Source organism: Lissotriton vulgaris, chromosome 8, assembly GCF_964263255.1.
Source record: "Lissotriton vulgaris chromosome 8, aLisVul1.2, whole genome shotgun sequence".
Taxonomy (NCBI): Eukaryota; Metazoa; Chordata; class Amphibia; order Caudata; family Salamandridae; genus Lissotriton; species Lissotriton vulgaris.
The window spans coordinates 1,327,738,237-1,327,755,642 of NC_141696.1; the positions used below are offsets into that span (position 1 = coordinate 1,327,738,237).

The window sequence follows — 17,406 nt, forward strand, 5'->3', positions numbered from 1 at the left end:
AATGGGCAACACTGGCTAGGCTTCCCGACCACGAACAGGTTCAGTGGCCTGGAAATGGTCGATTGACAAACACCTAAATCACCGGAGCCCTCATCAACTACAATAGCACTCTCACACCCAATTCCAGCGCCTACCCTATCTACATCACACAAGTACAATGTCGCACAACAGCACGAACCCACCCAGCTTTCCATGATCTTCTGGAACGTTGCTGGACTCCGTAACAAGATTGAGGATGGTTCGGCAGCAGTCTTCTTGAAGGACTATCAAATCATTTCTATTCAAGAAACATGGGCAATAGCTGCCCTCCATCTAGTGGGATATAGAACTTTTACTTCTCCCGCCCTTCCCAGCACCTCAGGTAGACCTAAGGGGGGTCTGGTAATCTACATGGCCAACACAATTGTAGATACAAAGATCATCATGACAGACCTCCTTCCGAACTTTCAGATCCTCACGCTCTCTGTAGGGAAAAAAACTCGTATATCAATAGTAAACACATACAACAACTTGGATCCCGATAATTTTCTGAGCATTCTTGACCAAATTCAAGACAAATTAATAGAACATACCCACTACAAACAGAAAGCGGACACTGCCCACGTAATTTGGGGTGGCGACTTTAATCTGCATCCCTGCCCAAACATTGATATCTGTGGAATAGTAGATGAGTCAGATATCCCTTTAACTCACTTCACCCACTCAGGAGTGGGGTCTGCCATGAACAAAATATTATCAGACTTGGATCTCCAAATCTTGAACCCCGTTCAACAAATAACCAATAAACTAGAGCCAACATACAGAGGAAGGGGCCACGAGACCACTGTGGATTACATATTAATCTCAGAAGCCCTAAAACCGCTAATCGGAACATTTAAAATCTTGGAAAATCGTCTCAGTGACCACTCCGCTCTTAGCCTTAGTCTCCAATTACATCACTCGAATTCTCTGATGATAACTATAGCCAACACTTTATCACAGAACAGGCTCGAGCTGAACAAGACCAATGGCTTCACAATCAAATGGAAAAAAGTGGACCCTAATATCCTTACGAAGAGACTAGTTACTCTCGCCTACAAAAACATTTTGATCTGTCTTGATCCCCAAGCGGAGGCGAATCAAATCTTGGAAAATTTTAATACCATCATAGAATATGTCAAAAACCTGTTAACCAGATCCTATAACCAAAATAAGTTAAAGACCACAGGCTGGTTTAACCGAGACTGCACGAAAGCACAAACCAACTTGAGGAAAGCTCTTGGAGAACCTAACAGAGATCCAACAAAGATCCAAGGCCTCAGAAGAGCATATACTACTGCCAGAAAGATGAGGAAAAAAGAACTAAAAACATCCCTGTGGAAGGCCCTACACGAGAGCGCACTCGCGAAGGACTCCCAGGCTTTCTGGAAAATAGTTAAATCCCCCTCTTTAACTGATCCCAGTGGACCAAAAATAGACGTGGCCATAGACGAGGCCACATGGACGAGTCATTTTTCGAAAATATTTCAATCCACACCTAATTGCGATCCGTACCAGTCTGCATACAATCCGGTCACCTTCCCTATCTCCCTGGAAGTTGACCTACAAGATTTTGAAAAAGCGTTATCCTTAAGTAGGCCCGGAAAAGCTCCCGGTCCCGACGGGGTCCCCGTCGATCTATTTAAATTCCTTCCCGACCTCTGGACCCCAATAATCACGAGAGTTTGCATTGCAACTATGGAACTCGGATTGCTAGACTCATGGTCATCATCAATAATGGTCCCCATTTTTAAGAAGGGGGACAGGCAAGACGTCAAGTGTTATCGTCCAATCTCCCTTCTTGATTCTCTGGGTAAAGTGGTCGGCAGAGTCCTCCTTGGCAAGTTGCAACAGTGGGTAGCTGACGAAAACATTCTCTCCGACCTACAGTTCGGCTTCAGGGAGGGCTTTGGAACCATTGACCAAGTATTGAACCTTTCCTTGCTTACATCCAAGTATACCCTCGCAAAAACAGGGACTATTTTCATGACATACGTGGATTTGTCATCCGCATTCGACTGTGTCTCACATACCAAACTTTGGTCGCTGCTGAGCAAAATGGGGGTAGACCCTCCTCTTTTGGACTTTCTAAGGGAGCTCTACAGCGGGGACACAGCGAGAGTGAGGTTTGGGACAAGAGGAGAACTGACGGCACCGTTTGGGGTAGAGCGGGGAGTGAGGCAGGGCTGCGTCCTCGCCCCCTTTCTATTTTCATTATACACCAACGGCCTCGAAGAGTGTATGCTGAAGGGGGGAAGAGACCTTCCAAAAGCAAAAGATCGCCTGATCCCCGCCCTGCTCTACGCGGATGACGCTGTCATCTTAGCCCGAACTCCAATTGAACTACAGAAATCACTAACCAAATATGCAGATTTTATGGCTGCCTTGGACCTGCATATAAATGTGAAAAAAACCTTTGTTATGGTGGCAGGTGGCACAAAAAAAACTGCAAAGACCATCTTTCTGAAAGAACAAAAAATTGAAAGAACCTCACAATACCCCTATCTGGGCATCATGATAGATGACGCCCTAAGTTGGAAACCAGCGGTAGAGGCCAGGAGACATCTTTTTAAAAGAGCGATTATGGCACTAGTGAAATTTTCAAATAGACTAGGGAAAAAACCTCAAGTTGAACTGCTTCAAATATACGCCGCAAAGTGTCAATCCATAGCATTATATGGTGCTGGGATCTGGGGGCATATCAACACCAGCCCCATTCAAAAGGAGGAAAACATTTTCACGCGATTCCTCCTATCAATACCACGAGGCACCTCTACCTATGCCTCCCATATAGAATTGGGAATCCCTTTCATTGAAGATCTGATCAAAATCCAACCTCTAATGCTTTGGAGAAGAGTCTGGTTATCCGTAGAAAATAATCTGACAAAAAATATTCTTCGAGATATCATGGAGCTGGACTACGCAAAAAAAATACCTTGGCTCACATATATTAGAAATTTCCTCTATGATCTAGGGATCGAGAAATATTATAACAACCCAGAACTAATGAAGGAAATCTCTAAAAAAGAACTAAAACAAACAGCCCTCAGCCACCTGGACTCCCTGAGACTATTAACGCTGGCCACAAAAAAATCCGCCACGCATGCAATCATCGTTCAGCAGACCCTGAAAATTCAGCCATATCTCACACTGGAGATTTCCACCTACGAAAAGATGCTCCTAACAAGGTTCAGACTGAACCTATTTTTCAGACTGGTGACCTTCCCCGAAAAGAACAATTGGAGCACCCAAATGGTCCTGTGCCCCTGTGACGATCATTCCGAACAGTCCACCATCCATACAGTACTTTTCTGTAAGTTCTATCACCCACATCGAAAGACATGGCTTATCCCTCTATTAAAAAAATGGGGCTATAGACAGTGCCGCCCAGCGATGTTATCCCTTCAACTTCTGGACTCTGAATGTACGGTATATCATGTACTAAATTTTTTAAAATGTATCATGAGACATAGAAATAACCTGTAACCGTAATTCACTATTTTTCACTCTTCGTAACAAATTGGTAAAAATAGGGGAGTGTTTTTACTTTAAAATTTAAAATGTAAATCCCTTTTTAAGTGAATGTTTTTGTACCATGTTATCTTTTATGGCTTTTTCAAACTGTAAAAACCGAATAAAGATTATTATTATTATTATTATTATTACTATACCCCCTTTCATCTTAACCGAATGTTCCTTAATATAAATCCCAAATTTTGGAGGTGATGCAATGCCATGAGAGATATAGTCCACATCTGGTGGCACTGCCCGAAGATTCACACCTTCTGTGGTGTCCGCCACCCTTAGGGAAATGCTGGGACATCCGATTTCAGCCTCCTCAGATGTGATGCTCCTGGATTTGAAGTCGGACAGTCTTGAACAATGACCAAGTGTGAGTGCATATGCTTCTTCAATGTCCATGGGCGACAAAACTAATCAGAGCGTTTAATTGGAAGAAAAAAGATTTACCATTGATCTCTCTCCGTGGTACCAAGGAGTGTGGACCATCCTCGGAATGAAGCGATTAACTAACAACAATAATGGCTCACATCTTTACTTAGAAGCCAAGTGAAAGCCCCTACATCAAATACTGTGTGGAAGCCTCCTGAGCATGTGGTTTCCACCACAATAGATGGTCCTTGGTCTTTTTGACTGAATATAACTAATAAGACTTGTCCTGTGGGTTGGGAGTACCTGAGCTGCAGAGACCACTCCATGTTTTGTTTGGGCTAGGGAGAAGAGAGAGATGAAGTTCAAGCTTAATAAATGTGATGATGGGTTGTACTCCTCTTCAGGTGTTGTGAGGAGAGGGATCGACGTTGGCGAATATTTGTTTGGACATATGTTATATTGTTTAGTATTAAGTCCTCCACTTTGATAGAACTGCTCATTCATGTGGTATGTTTTCAAACTTATTCCCAATGGTTGTCCCGTATGGAGGACTGTTCTTTTAAAACTGTTTATAATACAAAACCTTGATAAACAGAATTCTGCACAAAACAAAAAAGAATGACACCAATAACAGAACAATTCTTCCTTGTTGTTCTTTGAATATGAACCCTTTAGCATGATCTAAAAATGTTTGAACATAATTGGTAAAGTATCTGGTTCCCTGCTTTTCATACTACATCCCTCTTCTCTGTCATTTTCTGTGAAAGGAATGAGTGTAGGCTAACTATGAAAATGTATTCAGAGACTAGCATCTGACTGTGACAAATGAAGTGCTTGCCTGCGAAGAGGTGGACCGTAAAGTTGCATTTTGAAATTCAGGCACATAACTAAAATGTGAGCTTCACTTACCCTGGGCAATAAGATCTTTTCGAAGTAAAGGATACAGAACAGGCTCTACTCCATCCATCTCCTGTATAATAACCGTCTTTCCAAAGCGCACTGCCAGCTCAAGAGCAGTCATAAAGTTGGCATCCTGATAAGAAGGAAAACAAAGTCGATTTTTCAAAAAATTAATCTATTTATTGAATGCCGAATGTTGGCCATTCTAGCAAAACGAATAACCCTTTATATAACAAGTTTTATACGAATCCTAACATTCAAAATAAAATTAAAATACAAAACTTACTGTTGTGCCATTACTTTTCTTTTAAAAAAAAATCCAAAGGTGAGCCTTCAGATTATCAATCAGTCAGGGTTGGTAAACTGCAACTACTCACCCGTGAGGGTCTCAAGGCGCTGGGGGGTACGGGGGCTGGGGGGGGGGCGAGGGGAGGGGGGGTGGAATTGGGTCGCTCCGTTGAGTTATCTAGTTATTACCAGTCCCATTCTTCCATAATTAATATAATTAATGTGCCTTTCCATGCATCAACACGCCAACCAATCATTTAAAACAACTAAACCAATGAAATGGCAGAACATCCCGTATTTAACCGAAGAACAGGTTATTTAGGTTCATTAATGTTCTTTCTGGTGGATATTGTTCTTGCTGCAAATTTATTTAGATGAATCCTGCATGGAGCCGGACTAGATCTAGAAATAAATCCACAACAGTGCCTCCATTCTGGCGCTAAAAGTCACATGACTGCTTCAGTGCAGACCTGCGAGGATACATGGTTGAAGCTACTACAAAAATGACAGAGCGCCAGCGATGTCAGTTCTGTTAATATCTATTTCCAGTATAATATGAAGACCGAACGTAGAACCCTTCCTTCAGGAGAAGGGAGGTGGATGGGCATAAGGAATCTGCAGAGGAGCAGTATGCATCAAAAAGAAAGATACAAAAGTGAAGAAATCAGAGTCGGACTGGGAACTCAAAACAGATCTGGCAATTTTGTCGGACCAGCGCCCAACCTCAAGGGAGGTGGGGACGCAAGTGTCAAGCACTGCTGCTTAACAAAACTAGCCCTCAGCACTGCTGTTTTTATTTATTACTGGGGGGCGAGAGTACAGCATCGGTGCAAAACAGTCCCAAAGTAACAAAACCGGACCGACCCTTCCGGCCTCCCAGGCAAACGCTTGATGCCCACTACGGCCAGTCAGGCACTGGAAGTAATTTGTTCTAATGCATAATCATCTTGCAGTGTCCTTGTGTGAACAACTCCTAAAACAGTCTAAAAGAGGAGGCCAGCGAGAGAAGCACAAGACCTATTCCAGGAAACACAGATGGACTGCCTCAGCAAACAGATTTCTCTTTCAATTGAGCATCAAAAAAATGCTTAGCAGATGAATGCAAGAATGAGCACAAAAAATTGCATCCACTGATACGGCACAGTTAGGCAGATGTTGCTGCTTTCCCTCTTACAGTATGTGCCCTAAAACTCACAGGAGGATACCTACTCACTAACTCTTAACCAACTGCACCACTGAAGAAATCCAGCTAAAAATAGTTTGCTAGCTTACAAACTTAACCCAACTTTTTCCACAACATCTTACGAAAAGTTAATAATGTGCCCTAAACTTCTTGGTATAGTACAGATAAGGGCTCGAGGCCCCACTTGGATGGAGCCTATGCAACCTGTCGTCTCCACCTGAAAACTAAGAAGGGAGATACAACGGTGGCCAATGAACAAAGCCAGTTGAAACTCTAAGACAACCTACAGCAAAAAAAAAGATTTTGCTCTGAAGGGCACCCTACCCTTTTAGTAATCAGTTAAAGTGTGAGAATCAGATACAACCTCCAACAATGTCATAGCAAGCAGCTTAAGAAGTGGAGTCTGAGGTTTTGAGGAAGCCTAGCCAGCTGGAAAGGGGACAAGATCTGCTGCTTTTGTTTGCATATTCCAGATCTCCCCCTCTCCTGAAAGGAAAGGGGCATTTGTTAGGACATCTGGATTAGCTCAAAAGGTTTCCTATGCTGTGAGTGTTGTGCCTGGAAATAGTGTTGACAATTCCTGTACTTTTGGTTGAACTGTTTCCTTGGGAGGTAAGGACCAGGTAGCAAGCTGCAGTTCAATTGTTCTTGAAGCGATCAAGGGAGGTGGTGACAGCTATTTCCATGGAGTGATGTCATGGTGTCTGCGGAATATACACCAAAAAATGCTATTTAATTTAATCCTGGAGACTGATAACAGTCAGTTTGCATCGCCGCCTAGAGGAAATTGTTTTTTTTTTTAGAGATAAAGGCAAGACATCCAGAAGCAAAAACAGGTTATCTTCACACAGAGAAAGTCTTTTTGATCCATGGGCTGAAGGGGTGATGGAAAAGGATTTGTTTTTCAATTAGCGAAGGAGACTTCAACCAACAGAGTTTCAGTTGAAGGGTGTGAAGACAAGAACTTTGGAATAGTCAAGGCAGGTCTGTTCCGTTTAGCGAAGTGTCTATAAACTACCATGCCCGAAGAAGGGGTTTTCTCAAGCAGACAGGAGAGGCTCTCACACTGCCTCGCTGAAAGACAGCAGAAGCTTCAAAACAGTAGATGCTAGCTTTGCACCTGGAGACGGTAGAGTCAGCTCCAAAGCTTTGGCTAATTTTCACACCACGATTCAGAAAGAAGACGCTTTGTGTGAAGAAGGGCCTGTGGGGTAAAGGATATGCCCTTCTGGAAAGGTATTAAAAACACTTGTATTTTGGAAATCAAGGTAAAGTCCAGTGCCAAAACTGTAAGAGAGGAAGAGATTATTATGTTCACCAAAGTCAGGCAAGAGAGTTGTTACAGCTGGGCAAATCTCTGTGCTTTTGAATGAGGCTGCCTAAAGTGCTCATCATTAAAAGAGGCCTTAACTTTAGCTTTTTCCACTAAATCGACTTCAGCCAACTTCAAGTGTGGCACCAAAATCGGCTCAGAAGGCAGTGTCACTGTCAGTGATGGAGCTTAACACAGATGGTACGGCAGCTCGGAGGCCACTGACATCTTTGGAGGCACTGAGGCCTGGGCCTGTGGATACAGAGCCAGGTGGCATCGTGGTCAGACCCCCAAAGCTGTCAAACCAGCAAGATGAGCCCCATCCTTGGCGAGTTACCAAGGTGGTAACAAAGCCATCGAGAATCAATCCAGGGTAGCTATCAAAATGGGATCACTGACAGAACATCGACAGACAAAATATCGAGAGGACAAATTACCGAGGGCAAAATATCGACTGCAAAAATATCGACTTCCTATCTTCAAACAGGTAAGTGCAAAAATATCGACTCCAAAATATCGAGAGTAAAAAATATAGACTGTCAAAATATCGAATTCTTTAAATGTCTTAAAAGTAAATTAAAGGTAATATAATAATAATTTAAATTATTTTAAACATATTTGAAATACTTAAATAAACGTAAAATTGAGAAATAATTAATGTAACTTAAAAAAATAAAAGTATACATATATATATATATATTAAATTCTCCAGCACGCAGTAGAACAACACGCTTGACGACACCATGTGCTGGCCAAAATTCTTTTATTGAGTCAGCCCCTCGGACGCGTTTCGCCTGACCTGCAGGCTTGATCACCGAAGGTTTATGTTTTGTGGCGGCCATTATAACCCATGTGCAAAACACCCCGATCACGTGATAATAAACTACAAAGCGATAGACATGAATAACAGACTCGTAGTTCTGGCTGAGTTACACATTGTCATCGAATCATTAGCGCTCTAAAATTAAACGCAAAAAGATGTGGATTGCATGATTTAAATACTTTTTACACAGTGCAAAAAATGAATACATGCGTGCAAGTTATTGGCATAGTAATTGCAACAATTGGGAGATTAGGCTGGAGGAAACCATGTTATCCCTATACCATAGCCCGATTTTTCAGAAATGCCATATTATCGACTTGCTCATCACTTTTCTCTTTTTATATTGCCCCAGTGGGCGTATAATTCTGTGCACAACTCAGAAGGAAGCCCATGTCATTCCTAATTGTTATTGAGCCTCTAGTGGGCTTATACTGTCATGTGTCTATCACTGAACAATGTGAGAAATCCCATTCATCCCCGTGTTGTCAATTAATTACATTAAAAGACCATACATTAAAACCTTAAAGTAGTGCTTAAAAAAGGTTGCTGTTCTTAATTCCAAAATTTCAAGGTTCATTTCATATCATAAAACGGTACTATTCATAAGTGTGTGATCAGGTCCTCTTCCACATTTAGACCCATCGGTGCCTTAGTATTTAATTCAACAATATATCGCGATTCCAGACGTCTCAGTTTTTTCAGTCTGTCCCCACCTCGGGCATTGTGTGGCACATTGTCTATAACAAAGTAGGATAATCCTGTATCCTCTTTGTTATGCTCAAGCTCGAAGTGGCGTGCCACCGGGTATGCTTTATCTGCACTTCTTATAGCCCTCATGTGCTGTAAAATTCTCAGGTGGACAGGGTTAATGGTGCTCCCCACGTACCTCAGGCCACATGGGCACTGAAGCACGTAAATAGCATAGTCTGATTTACAGGTAAAACTTCCTCTTATCTTTTTCTCCCTCTTAGACAGATTTGAAGTAAACTTTTGTGTATTTTTGCCTTGTTTACATGCCTTGCACTTCGTACATCGTACAAAGCCCAGTTTGCTTTTGAGCCAGGTTGTAGTTCCTTTAGTTTTTAGTGGTAACATATTAGAAACCAGCATTTGCTTAAATGATCTAGCTTTCCTAAATGTTATTGCTGGTTTTTTAGGTACTAGCAGTTGCAGTATTGGATCATTGCAGATTAAATGCCAGTGCCTATTTAGAATGTTCCGGACCTCTCTGTGTTTACGGTTGTAAGTGGTAATCATCCTTACCTTGGAACTCTCTTTTTTACCTTGATCTTTCTTATTGCTAAAAAGCATCTCCTCTCTGCTCTTAAGTTTAGCTTTATGGATTGAGCTTTTGATGTTTTCATCTGTATAACCCCTCTCCTTGAATCTAGAACTCAGGGTGGCTAGTTCTATTTCTAAATCAGCTTTGTCACTACAATTACGAATAGCTCTTAGGCTTTCCCCGTAGGGAATACTTCTTATCAGATTTTTCGGATGGAAACTTGCTGCATGAAGCAGTGTGTTTCCGGCCGTAGGCTTTCTGTATAATTTAGTATGAAGTCTGGAGTCTTTGATAAAAACTTCAAGGTCAAGGAAGGTGAGTGATGTATCACTGATGTTGTATGTGAACTTTAGGTTCAAATTGTTGTTTTGAAGTTTCTTAATGAAACCTCGTACTGATTCTTCCGTTCCCTTCCAGACAACAAAAAGGTCGTCTATGTAGCGACTCCATTGGAGGACATTGTTCTCCCATTCTTCTGTGGAATCCGCTTTGACCACCTGCTCCTCCCACCAGCCCATATGCAAATTAGCATAGCTGGGGGCGAAGCAGGTGCCCATCGCGGTTCCACAGATTTGTTGGTACAGCACTGAGTCAAAGAGGAAGAATTTGTTTTTTAAGCACACTGGTGTCATGGCAAGTAGCATCTGGGTGTGTGCCCAGAGGTTAATAGGCTGATTTTTCAAGAAGTGTTTAATTGCCTGTATGCCGTCCTCGTGCTTAATGCTCGTATAGAGCGTGGTGACATCAATGGTCACCAAGAGGTAATCATCTTCCCAGGGTAGGTCATAAATCTGTCTGAGGAAGTCATTTGAATCCTGAATGTAGGATGGGAGTTGTTTTACAATGGGGCAAAGAAAAGAATCAATGTAGCGTGATGTATTTTCCAAGGCCCCTCCTATCGCGGAGATAATAGGTCGCCCTGGGCGATTTATAGCGTCTTTATGTACCTTGGGGATAAGATACAGTACTGGGGTCACTGGGTTAGATATTTTCAGGTATTGTAGTTCCTCTCTGGTTAGTAGATTTGAGCTATACCATTCTTGTAATTGACTGTTATATTTGTCATAACTACTACACATTTCCTTCTCAGCAATTTTGATATAATTACACCGGTTATTCAATTGCTTATAGGCCTCCATTAAGTATTTATCTTTATCCCAGAGAACTATGTTCCCCCCTTTGTCTGCATCCCGCACTATACATTGTCCATTGATGATCAAGCCACAGAACAACAAATGAATCTGGAGCCAACTACACCAATATCTATCCGCCAGGCGAGGCAGGTGGCACTGGAGCAAGACGTGGACATTGGCAGTAGTGTCAGGACAGACTTTAAGATCGCCTCCAAATTTGTACCCATAAATGCAAGGGACTCAGTGGATGTGTTCCACGAACTGATTACGAATGACCTAAAAAACTTGGAAAAATGCACCAGTGTACAGCATAAAATTTTCACTAAGCAAGAAAAAGAGTTTGATGCTTTAATTACAAAACTGAAGACTGACAAGAAATGTATAGTGCGGGATGCAGACAAAGGGGGGAACATAGTTCTCTGGGATAAAGATAAATACTTAATGGAGGCCTATAAGCAATTGAATAACCGGTGTAATTATATCAAAATTGCTGAGAAGGAAATGTGTAGTAGTTATGACAAATATAACAGTCAATTACAAGAATGGTATAGCTCAAATCTACTAACCAGAGAGGAACTACAATACCTGAAAATATCTAACCCAGTGACCCCAGTACTGTATCTTATCCCCAAGGTACATAAAGACGCTATAAATCCCCCAGGGCGACCTATTATCTCCGCGATAGGAGGGGCCTTGGAAAATACATCACGCTACATTGATTCTTTTCTTTGCCCCATTGTAAAACAACTCCCATCCTACATTCAGGATTCAAATGACTTCCTCAGACAGATTTATGACCTACCCTGGGAAGATGATTACCTCTTGGTGACCATTGATGTCATCACGCTCTATACGAGCATTAAGCACGAGGACCGCATACGGGCAATTAAACACTTCTTGAAAAATCGGCCTATTAACCTCTGGGCACACACCCAGATGCTACTTGCCATGACGTCAGTGTGCTTAAAAAACAACTTCTTCCTCTTTGACTCGGTGCTGTACCAACAAATCTGTGGAACCGCGATGGGCACCTGCTTTGCCCCCAGCTATGCTAATTTGCATATGGGCTGGTGGGAGGAGCAGGTGGTCAAAGCGGATTTCACAGAAGAATGGGAGAACAATGTCCTCCAATGGAGTCGCTATATAGACGACCTTTTTGTTGTCTGGAAGGGAACGGAAGAATCAGTACGAGGTTTCATTAAGAAACTTCAAAACAACAATTTGAACCTAAAGTTCACATACAACATCAGTGATACATCACTCACCTTCCTTAACCTTGAAGTTTTTATCAAAGACTCCAGACTTCATACTAAATTATACAGAAAGCCTACGGCCGGAAACACACTGCTTCATGCAGCAAGTTTCCATCCGAAAAATCTGATAAGAAGTATTCCCTACGGGGAAAGCCTAAGAGCTATTCGTAATTGTAGTGACAAAGCTGATTTAGAAATAGAACTAGCCACCCTGAGTTCTAGATTCAAGGAGAGTGGTTATACAGATGAAAACATCAAAAGCTCAATCCATAAAGCTAAACTTAAGAGCAGAGAGGAGATGCTTTTTCGCAATAAGAAAGATCAAGGTAAAAAAGAGAGTTCCAAGGTAAGGATGATTACCACTTACAACCGTAAACACAGAGAGGTCCGGAACATTCTAAATAGGCACTCGCATTTAGTCTGCAATGATCCAATACTGCAACTGCTAGTACCTAAAAAACCAGCAATAACATTTAGGAAAGCTAGATCATTTAAGCAAATGCTGGTTTCCAATATGTTACCACTAAAAACTAAAGGAACTACAACCTGGCTCAAAAGCAAACCGGGCTTTGTACGATGTACGAAGTGCAAGGCATGTAAACAAGGCAAAAATACACAAAAGTTTACTTCAAATCTGTCTAAGAGGGAGAAAAAGATAAGAGGAAGTTTTACCTGTAAATCAGACTATGCTATTTACGTGCTTCAGTGCCCATGTGGCCTGAGGTACGTGGGGAGCACCATTAACCCTGTCCACCTGAGAATTTTACAGCACATGAGGGCTATAAGAAGTGCAGATAAAGCATACCCGGTGGCACGCCACTTCGAGCTTGAGCATAACAAAGACGATACAGGATTATCCTACTTTGTTATAGACAATGTGCCACACAATGCCCGAGGTGGGGGCAGACTGAAAAAACTGAGACGTCTGGAATCGCGATATATTGTTGAATTAAATACTAAGGCACCGATGGGTCTAAATGTGGAAGAGGACCTGATCACACACTTATGAATAGTACCGTTTTATGATATGAAATGAACCTTGAAATTTTGGAATTAGGAACAGCAACCTTTTTTAAGCACTACTTTAAGGTTTTAATGTATGGTCTTTTAATGTAATTAATTGACAACACGGGGATGAATGGGATTTCTCACATTGTTCAGTGATAGACACAAGACAGTATAAGCCCACTAGAGGCTCAATAACAATTAGGAATGACATGGGCTTCCTTCTGAGTTGTGCACAGAATTATACGCCCACTGGGGCAATATAAAAAGAGAAAAGTAATGAGCAAGTCGATAATATGGCATTTCTGAAAAATCGGGCTATGGTATAGGGATAACATGGTTTCCTCCAGCCTAATGTCCCAATTGTTGCGATTACTATGCCAATAACTTGCACGCATGTATTCATTTTTTGCACTGTGTAAAAAGTATTTAAATCATGCAATCCACATCTTTTTGCGTTTAATTTTAGAGCGCTAATGATTCGATGACAATGTGTAACTCAGCCAGAACTACGAGTCTGTTATTCATGTCTATCGCTTTGTAGTTTATTATCACGTGATCGGGGTGTTTTGCACATGGGTTATAATGGCCGCCACAAAACATAAACCTTCGGTGATCAAGCCTGCAGGTCAGGCGAAACGCGTCCGAGGGGCTGACTCAATAAAAGAATTTTGGCCAGCACATGGTGTCGTCAAGCGTGTTGTTCTACTGCGTGCTGGAGAATTTAATGTTAAGGACTCGACTACGGAAGTCCTTTTTGCGACGACACACCCGCTGTTCTGGCTGGCGACGGTGTACTCTGTAGTAAGGAGTTGGGAATATATATATATATATATACATATTATTTACAAAACATATGCAATATTTTTACCGTAGGATAGCGAAAGGGTTACATTTACTGTAACGACTCCATTGAGTGCAACAGTAGGGAAAGCGTTGGATAGCGTAGGGGTAAAAATTACTATTCCCACTCCAGCGAGTGCAACAGTAGGGAAAACATTGGATAGCGTAGAGGTAAAAATTACTATTCCCACTCCAGGGAGTGCAACAGTAGGGAAAGCGTTGGATAGCGTAGGGGTTTAAATTACTATTCCAACTCCAGTGAGTGTAACAGTAGGGTAAGCGTTGGATAGCGTAGGAGTAAAAATTACTATTCCAACTCCAGAGAGTGCAACAGTAGGGAAAACATTGGATAGCGTAGGGGTAAAAATTACTATTACCACTCCAGAGAGTGCAACAGTATGGAAAGCGTTGGATAGCGTAGAGGTAAAAATTACTATTCCCACTCCAGTGAGTGCAACAGTAGGGAAAGCAGTGGATAGCGTAGGGGTAAAATTTACTATTCCCACTCCAGTGAGTGCAACAGTAGGGAAAGCGTTGGATAGCGTAGGGGTAAAAATTACTATTCCCACTCCAGTGAGTGCAACAGTAGGGAAAGCGTTGGCTAGCGTAGGGGTAAAAATGACTATTCCAACTCCAGTGAGTGTAACAGTAGGGTAAGCGTTGGATAGTGTAGGAGTAAAAATTACTATTCCAACTCCAGAGAGTGCAACAGTAGGGAAAACATTGAATAGCGTAGGGGTAAAAATTACTATTACCACTCCAGAAAGTGCAACAGTAGGGAAAGCGTTGGATAGCGTAGGGTTAAAAATTACTATTCCCACTCCAATGAGTGCGACAGTAGGGAAAGCGTTGGATAGCGTAGGGGTAAAATTTACTATTCCCACTCCAGTGAGTGCAACAGTAGGGAAACCGTTGGATAGCATAGGGGTAAAAATTACTATTCCCACTCCAGTGAGTGCAACAGTAGGGAAAGCGTTGGATAGCGTAGGGGTAAGAAATACTATTCCAACTCCAGTGAGTGCAACAGTAGGGAAAGCAATGGATAGCGTAGGGGTAAAATTACTATTCCAACTACAGTGAGTGCAATAGTAGGGCAAGTAAATACTTATTATTTGAATATGAATAATATAAATAGTAACACCAATTTCAAATTAATTAAAATATTTTACAATTGTGTAAAATATATTAAATAATCAATTTAAAATACAAATAACAATTATTTAATAATAAAAATGACCTACTAATAATATTATTTACCTATTAATAAAATAATTAACAATTTGAAAGTATTTCTAAAAATTAACTCAATAAATTAGTTATTATAACATGTAATTACTTACAATTAATTTATTTCACAAGCTATTCCCCTAAAAACACATAACCCACTACAGAAATTAATTTAATAAAAGTAACATAATTATCAATTAATCAATTACTGTAAATTTCAAAATATGTATTAATTGATTACAAATTAATAATTAATTTACGATTAGTTCTAAATAAATACCAATAATTAAATTAACATATTTAAATAATTATAATTAAATTACTTCCCACCCTATTCTCCTAAAAACCCACAACCTGCTACAGTTAATACATTACTAAAATTAACATATTTATCAATTAATCAATTAAAATTAATTACCAATTATATTTTAATTGCCAATTAATAATTAATTAATAATTAATTCTAAATAAATACCCCAAAATTAAATTACATATTTAATTAATTATAATAAAATTACTTCCCACCCTATTCCCCTATAAACCCACAACCCGCTACAGAAAAGAAATTACTAAAATTAACATATTTATCAATTAATCAATTAAAATTATTTACCATTTATATTTTAATTAATTACCAATTAATAATTAATTAAAAATTAATTCTACATAAATAACAATAAATAGAATAACATATTTAATTAATTATAATTAAAAAACTTCCCACCCTATTCACCTATAAACCCACAACCCGCTACAGAAAATAAATTACTAAAACTAACATATTTATCAATTAAAATTAATGACCAATTACATTTTAATTAATTACCAATTAATAATTAATTAACAATTATTTATAAATAAATGCCAATGAATAGAATAACATTTAATTAATTATAATTAAATTACTTCCCACCCTATTCCCCTATAAACCCACAACCCACTACAGAATTATATTACATAAAAAATAAAAATGAATATTAACTAACCTTAAATTCGATATTTTTGTTGTCTATATTATGTCTAGTCGATATTATGTCCATTCTATATTTTTGATTCGATATTATGTCCATTTGATTCGATATTAAAATTTTCTAGTCGATATTTTGGTAGTCTATATTATGTCTAGTCGATATTATGTCCATTCTATATTCTTTACTCGATATTATGTCTAGTCGATATTAAAAACTCGATATTTTGACTCTACACCATCCAAATGGTCTCAACCTCTGCAGGATCTGTCAATGGAGTAAAAAATGTCCACTTGATCTGTTTTAATGTTGAAATCAGCTCTGCCAGTGAGGAAGAGCCCTGCATGGGGGGGTGGGGGGGCAGCATTAGGATTCCAATTATCTAAGGACTGAGACATTTTACTTGAAGAGGAGGATTTCTTCTTCTTATGGCACAATCTCGTCAGAGAACGTTCTCTATCTGAGACCTTATTTGAAGGAGAAGTAGAACATTTTGGTATGTTCCAGTAGTCTTTGGCCAAAAATGGTTTGTCTTCTCGCTCTTTAATGGCCGGCAGGTGTAAAAGAAATCGGAGATACAGACCTAAGATGCAGGTGTCATGTGGTCTCACAGGGACATGCTCTTGAGGCATCTGCAACAGAGTTCATACCCTGAAAAATGAATCATACGTTTCCCCTCGTTGCTGTCAAAAAGCTGAGAAGTTAATTGGTGAAGCACCAAGAACAGCTCCAGACGTGCATTGATGAGGTGTGGAGAAATATGACCTGATGCAAGTGCTCCGTTTGGTGCCTTATTAATTCTGAAGTAGTTGCATTGAGTCCAGTGAGGCTGCCCTTCCTAGTAGCTGGTGACGCTGGAGGTTTCCAGATTCAGTCTGGTACATAGAGAATTTTCATAATGTATGGATTCTGTGGCATTCATTGTCTTCATAGTAAAGGTTTCACAGAGGTGGACAAGTAACATACCTTAGGTAATGCCTTCTCTAGTAGAGATAGGACCTAGCTGCAAATTCCTTATCTTAGAATCCTCCCCAGGGTCCAGACTAGGTCCGGACCCTCCTTCAGCAATATCCCTGCACGCCAGTAGAGGGTGTCGAGCAACTCTGTAGCGATGTTGTCTCCCGAATGTGACATCAACAGAGTCCATATAAGCCCTCCCCCAACGTACTGATGTCAGTTTCCTTTGTGACAATTTTCATGCCAACTAAACGGAGCCACTTAGAAAAACAGCGAGGTGGTTCGGAGGAGAACACAGAGTGACTCAAAGATACAGGCTTATC

The 17,406-nt window shown here is 40.5% G+C and overlaps 1 protein-coding gene across 3 annotated transcripts in view; it reads right to left on the reverse strand.

Moving 5' to 3' along the window:
* DYNC2H1 (dynein cytoplasmic 2 heavy chain 1) overlaps positions 1-17,406 on the reverse strand; it is a 1,560,829-nt gene that overhangs the window by 626,777 nt on the left and 916,646 nt on the right. For all 3 annotated transcript variants that reach the window (XM_086935265.1, XM_086935264.1, XM_086935263.1), the window contains one exon: positions 4,819-4,942. In XM_086935265.1, coding sequence (XP_086791391.1) covers positions 4,819-4,942 — 124 coding nt within the window. The remainder of the gene's footprint in view (positions 1-4,818; positions 4,943-17,406) is intronic.